At 41.3% G+C, this 6,072-nt stretch overlaps 1 protein-coding gene and 1 non-coding gene across 2 annotated transcripts; one reads left to right on the top strand and one right to left on the bottom strand.

The window, feature by feature from the left end:
• Positions 1–36: 36 nt before the first annotated feature.
• LOC104943036 (PERQ amino acid-rich with GYF domain-containing protein 1-like) lies at positions 37–3,215 on the bottom strand. Its single transcript, XM_010768359.1, has 7 exons — positions 3,036–3,215; positions 2,654–2,854; positions 2,343–2,563; positions 2,069–2,226; positions 1,761–1,924; positions 1,375–1,419; positions 37–1,218 (listed from the first exon to the last, which is right to left on the bottom strand). The coding sequence occupies exons 1-7, from the start codon at positions 3,189–3,191 to the stop codon at positions 1,066–1,068; spliced, it is 1,098 nt and encodes a 365-aa protein (XP_010766661.1). The 5' UTR covers positions 3,192–3,215; the 3' UTR covers positions 37–1,065.
• A 1,695-nt stretch (positions 3,216–4,910) lies between these two features.
• On the top strand, positions 4,911–4,982 carry trnaa-cgc (transfer RNA alanine (anticodon CGC)). Its single transcript has one exon. It is a non-coding gene; the product is annotated as a tRNA-Ala (tRNA).
• Positions 4,983–6,072: the final 1,090 nt, after the last annotated feature.

Here is a 6,072-nt window from a genome sequence, read left to right as displayed (position 1 = left end):
GAGAGTGAGAGTAAGATCAGAGGGGCAAGGGCTGAGAAGAGCTAACGGGGGATAAAGATGCAGACATAGTTTGATAGGAAGAGCCAGCCTTCTGTTGTGGAAAGATATCATTGGTCAATTTCAGAACAAAAAAACATTTACACATATGTATTACATTTAGTGTGGTTATGTATGGATATGAATCACATGTAGAGATAAGCTAGAGGTCACATGCATAGCCGAAAGTGAGTGAACTGTAAATGAAATGTAATCATATTAAAAGATTCCAAAAATGTCCAAAAATGTTATAATCCGCATATAATGATTGAAAACAGTATTCAAAACACAGCCCAATGAAAGACTTGAATAAAAAGAAACACTATAACAAGTCATTGAGAGCAGGTCACATGTTTCAGGTCACATGCATTTCAAAGTTGTGAAAGACTGTTAGGCCTTGTTTAAAATAGATAATGGAGTGGGAATGAAAGAGTTTTTGTAAGTTCTCTTTTTGTACAGAGGTACTCTAGAGCAAGTGCCTGATGAAGGTGAAAGCAGCAGTGAAGAGGGTGTGGAGGGTCCTCAGTGATTAAGTTTTTCTTTACTGAATGACTGAAGCGTTTGGATTTGAGTTGCATAGGAGTTTTTCTTAATATTCTCAATAAAAGCGAGGCCACCTGTTCACATGTATTTCAAATTACGAGACAAATCCCATCCCTGGGTTTCCACTCCAAACCGCTCACGGGTGCACAAATAACTTCAGACACAAGCCTACCCTAGGAGCCCATCCTACACACCACCTGGTGCAAACACGTCTCCAAGAAGACTATTACTTTCCGCTGGTGCTTCAGAAAGCTGTCTTCCTTCTTTTTTTGTTTGCCTTTGTGGGACTCCAGTTTCCATGTTGGCTTGTTTGTGTGGTAACTCTTGATGTACACCTGTTTCTGACTGGCTGTGTTTTGTATAATCATAATGCTAATCTGGGGTCAAGCTATTAATAGATAATAATAATAGAGCTAGCTAATAATAGATTCTGAGCATTTACAAATGAATGAAGACAATAGGAAGAAATATAAAATGGTGTTGAGGTCACGTACCTAAGATGCTGGGGTCAGGGTGCAGCATCATGGGCTGTTTCTTCTTCATCTTCCCTCCCTGGTTGTCATAGAGACCAGACTTGCCCATGTGGTTGGCTTGAAACATGGACTGCAGGGTGCTTGGATTCATTCCTCGCATTGAGTCCTAAGAAAAAGGGAAATACAAATAAATGTGTGCCTCAAAAGCCCAAAGAAGTGATATCTTTTTTTAAATCAACTTTTACAAATGTAAAGCCCTTTCTTGCTATAGCCTTTAGTAACTGCCAGTGCGTTATCGTTTACAAAAAAAATGTTTTCTGACCTGCAGAGGGAAGTTCATGTTCAATCCAGCCACTTCCTTTGATAACTGGGACACATCAAGAGAAAGGAGGAAATTACAACTTCAAAAGCGCACTTTGAGCCAGTTCATTTGATGTTGCCTTTTCATTATATTCTAACACATACGTCATGGTGTTTTAGAAGCCTGGAATTCAAACATTCACAATTATGGAAAAGCTATTTTCTTTTCTCCTTATTAATACTGAGTATAATTAGAACAATTTCCCAGATATTCAAAAAGGTACTGGGTGCCTGGTCCTGTTTTTCTTTACATTTGTAATGTATATGCTTGGGCAGCGAATCACAGTTTGTTAGGTTTTGTAGTATGCTGTTCTCATTTAAAAAAAGACATTTGTAGCTCAGGCCTACCTGCTGCTGCTGTCTCTGTTGGTTGGCTTTCTGTTTGGCACGTCGCTCCAGGAACTGTTTGGCGAACTCTTTGGCTTCCACTGTGTCCCCTAGGTAGGACCGGATGAACTCCAGCACTGCATAGGGAGACTCCATCTCCTTCAGGTAGGCCACAATTGTGGCAACTTAATAAAAGACATAAAGTTGAAATGATTAGAAATTCTAGGAACTTTTTGAGATCAAAATAAATAAAGCCAAAACATCTTTGAACTAAGTTCCGGGGGAAGTTTTATTAACCTTGACCTAGCTACTTTCATAACTCGGCCTACCATCCAGTGGGGAGGAGGAGTTGTTGGCAGAGGTGTTGAGAGCGTGCAGCATCTGTTCACACCAGGTAGTGAAGCCGTCCTGAGGCTTCATGCCCTGCAGCAGCTTCAGCAGCTTGTCCTCGTCCTCAGTCCGCTTCCTACGCATCATGAACTGATCACTGCAGAGGACATACAACCATAACTGAAACATGGACACCTATAACTTTAATATTAGAATGCCATATGCTACTGAAGGTGAACAAAAAATAAAGTGAGTATTTTTGGCTTCCTGTACCTAAGTGAGGGGCTGCTGCGGCTGTTCTTCAGGCCCATGTTGTTGTTGCTGTTGCCACGCAGGCTGGCTTGGTTCTTCACAGCCTCGTCCCACATGCCCATGCTGCCTGAAGAGCTTCCACTGCTGCTCTTGCCCTCCATCCCTCCAGGCCCGCCCCACATGCCAACACCATCCGCCCACTGCCCGCCCATGGAGGAGCTCCCCATCGACATGCCAGAGAGCTGGACACAGACAGAGAAATCATTTAGAAATATCTTCTATCGGCATTCTCTCTCCGACGGTCTGTATGAAACAGTTCATTTAAAACTCACGCGCTCTCTCTGCTGCTGGGCTCTCTGCTGCTGCTGCTGCTTCAGGAGCCTCTCTGCCTCCTGCTGCATCTCCAGCAGAGCCAGAGCAGGGGGCTTTCCTGCCTTGGAGAGCCCTGAGGAGGGGGCCCCGCTCCAGCCTGAGCTGCCTGCCTGGGGGGAATGCTGCAGCAACTTCATGATCAGCTCCTGCTGCTGACGACACTGCAGGGAGAGAGAACAGGTTTGAAATGAACAACATTATAAGCTGAAAAGCCATTCTCATTGCATCATCAGTGGTGTACTATTTGGATGTCTGACTTGTGAAATCAAATGTCAACTTTAATGAGCCTAGCTTGCATCATGAAAATAATGAAAATACAGCAAATCAGATCCTGCAACTCACCTGCTTGCTGCGTCTGAAGAGATCCTCTTCCTCCCTCCTCTTCTGCTCCTCCTGAAGCCTCCGCTTCTCCTCTCTCCTCTTACGCTGCTCCTCCTCTTCACGCTTCGCCCTGAGTTCAGCGTCTCTCCTCTCCTGCTGGAGCTGAAGGGAACACATAAGGAGTCAAACGATGTCAAAAGCATTAACAGGGTATATGCAGGAATCCTGAAGTTACTTTTAAGACCTTTTTTAAGACCCTTTCCGTACATTTTAAGACCTTATCGCCACTTTGAGTTTTAACCGTTTACATTGGCGACACACTTTAGCTCACATTTACTATATACAGTATTGATTGTCCTTCCTCCTTATCTTCCAACCATTTGGACGCAAACTTGCGTTTCCCCATAACGATGTTGTTTAACAACCGGCGTAAACGGGCCTTCGTGCGCTATCAAGCAGTGAGCGTGCGATGTCCTGTTCAGATGACGTCAAATCCAACGGGATGCCATAAACAAACTACACAGAATCACACTACACACCTACGCAATGATTACATTCAGGCAGACTGTAGAATACAACCTCTTTGGACAATTTATATACTTATTGAAAACAAGCTACAAAATGTAATACCTTGGAAAATGCACTTTTTAATACTTTTTAATAGCCTTAATTTTCACTAATTTGATTGATCAACTTTTAATACTTTAAGGACCCCGCGGACACCCTGTGTATCCATTTCAATGTTAGTTTCAACACTGCATTTTAAGCCTGGAACATTCGTTTAGGGAAAAAAGTACATCGCAGTCAGGTCACATCAGAATAATTACACAGCAGCAGCCAGTGTTGAAAGGGGGAGAGATTATGATTATATGGGAGAAACTGATGACTTCATTCAGTGGATTCAGAGGTTGATGACACAGATTATACTGCACTGTAGATCACTGATTAAGCGATTCACTGTGCATGTGTGGATGTCTGCACATATGATAATCCTCAATCTGACACGTGTGAGTCTCAGAATGGTGTCCGGCACTGTGTCTATTATTTATACCCACAATTCTGTTGGGAAAAAGTAATTGAGTGTGTCTTAACATAAACATGAATATGATCGTGTGAGTAACACAGAACATTGAGTGGAAGTGTTTTCTTGCCCTATTTACTGTGACATACAAGTTCATTGAAAATGCATGAATCTTTTTAAGTTGTAACTCAGCTAAAGTAGTTCTGCAACATATTCCGTCGGGAAATGTTGTTACACAAAATAAATATTTAAGAATAACAATCTTCTTTTACAGCTAAATATGTTTGGTTTTATGTTTGGCACATACTTTAAACATGACAGATTTTCAAAAATGATGTGGCCTGAACCATGTCATGAAATGAAAGCTGTAATGCAGAATAACTTTAGAGTAATATATTTGTTTGACTAAAAAGGCAGATAAATGAACCCGACATTTCAAAGTTAAAGATGATCTCTGCAATTTTTCATCACCATTAGCGCTATTGATCAATGTTTAATGAGTAGATCCCTGTTGTTCTGAGCATAAGGATGCATATGCAAGTGGGTAATGTGATACTACTACGATATCTATCCAACAGTTTATTTCATTCTATTTATAAAAAAAGGATGCACTATTAAATACTGCATGTACAAAAAGCAGGTATAAAGCATTTTGTATCTGTGTTTACGGCAAAGCTCCAAGACTTCCAAATTGTAAAATGTTTTCAATACTGTGGTAAAAAACGGTTCAAGGTTGCCTTATCTAAGGCATTCACCCAACACCTCTGTTGTGGCCTTGAACTTCCTCTAAATTAAATAAATCTGAAATAGTAAAAACATTGTATTCTGCTGCTCAAATTGCTGTCTTTCTTATAAATCAGAGAGTATTCAACAGAGGGGATGTAGCTCAGTGGTAGAGCGCATGCTTCGCATGTATGAGGTCCTGGGTTCAATCCCCAGCATCTCCACTTCTTGTTTACAGGGCAAAACACTTAAAATCATCTGCTTTGGGGTACACTATTGGGACGTGCACAGACATTTGGAGGGGCTATTGCTCTTAACTGGAAAAAGGGCCTCCCCCGAAAAAAAACAATACATTTTGAAAATTGTAACTTTTTTTTAATGTAAAAGAAACCAAACGATTATTACTTCAACTAAATTGAACAGTAATTCACATCTCATAACAAAATAAGCTAAGGCGACTACATTCGGTGACTTGATTTAAAAAACGAAAACCAGGGAAATGTTTTGTTTTGCGGTCCATATCTCATCAAAAATATCTAATGTTAGTAACTATTAAAGACAAAATGTGGACAATTCTGTTCTAATGTAGTTTGACCAGACCATTGTAACTGCTGTGCAGTCCAGACATGCTTCTGGCTTCTACCTAATTACCTTAAATAAACTCACTAATTAATGAAACCAGTTCAATAGTATTCTTATTCTTATCATTCTTTATGAGCGCAGCCAGTAACGGTAAGGTATCTAATTACTTATTTATTTAGTATTCCATAACTTAGCAACAGAGATGGTCAAACTAAAGTGGTAGAGACATGGCAGAAATCCTACAATGAAGCGGGACAGTGAACTGTTCACCCGTGAGAGGGCTATCAAGAAAAGAGCGAGCGGCCCCGTTGAGGGAGTTTACAGATGAAAAGACACAGAAAGACAGAAGCACAATAACAACAAGTAGGCTATATTTAGGTGTTTTTTTGTAAATAACCGACGGTATCAAGAGGAAGTAAAGTCCCCTGGTTTGTCCCTTATACCCTAACTGCCATGAGACAACTCAAAATCAAGTTTCCAAAATCCGACACTGAGGTGGTCTTAACGCACCGGCAGNCTCAGGTAGCTATTGCTGCTGCGCTGCGTCACATCAGTAATCCTCCACCATCTCCAACTCATTCAGGCTCAGACACTCGCTCGCGTTGTGGAATGAGTAGTACTCATTCCACAACGCGAGCGAGTGTCTGAGCCTGAATGAGTTGGAGATGGTGGAGGATTACTGATGTGACGCAGCGCAGCAGCAATAGCTACCTGAGGCCTTCTGTCTTTTAA

The sequence above is a fragment of the Notothenia coriiceps genome, unplaced genomic scaffold (genome assembly GCF_000735185.1).
Source record: "Notothenia coriiceps isolate Sejong01 unplaced genomic scaffold, NC01 NC01_scaffold00000339, whole genome shotgun sequence".
Lineage (NCBI taxonomy): Eukaryota > Metazoa > Chordata > Actinopteri > Perciformes > Nototheniidae > Notothenia > Notothenia coriiceps.
This window is presented reverse-complemented; position numbering and strand designations above follow the sequence as displayed.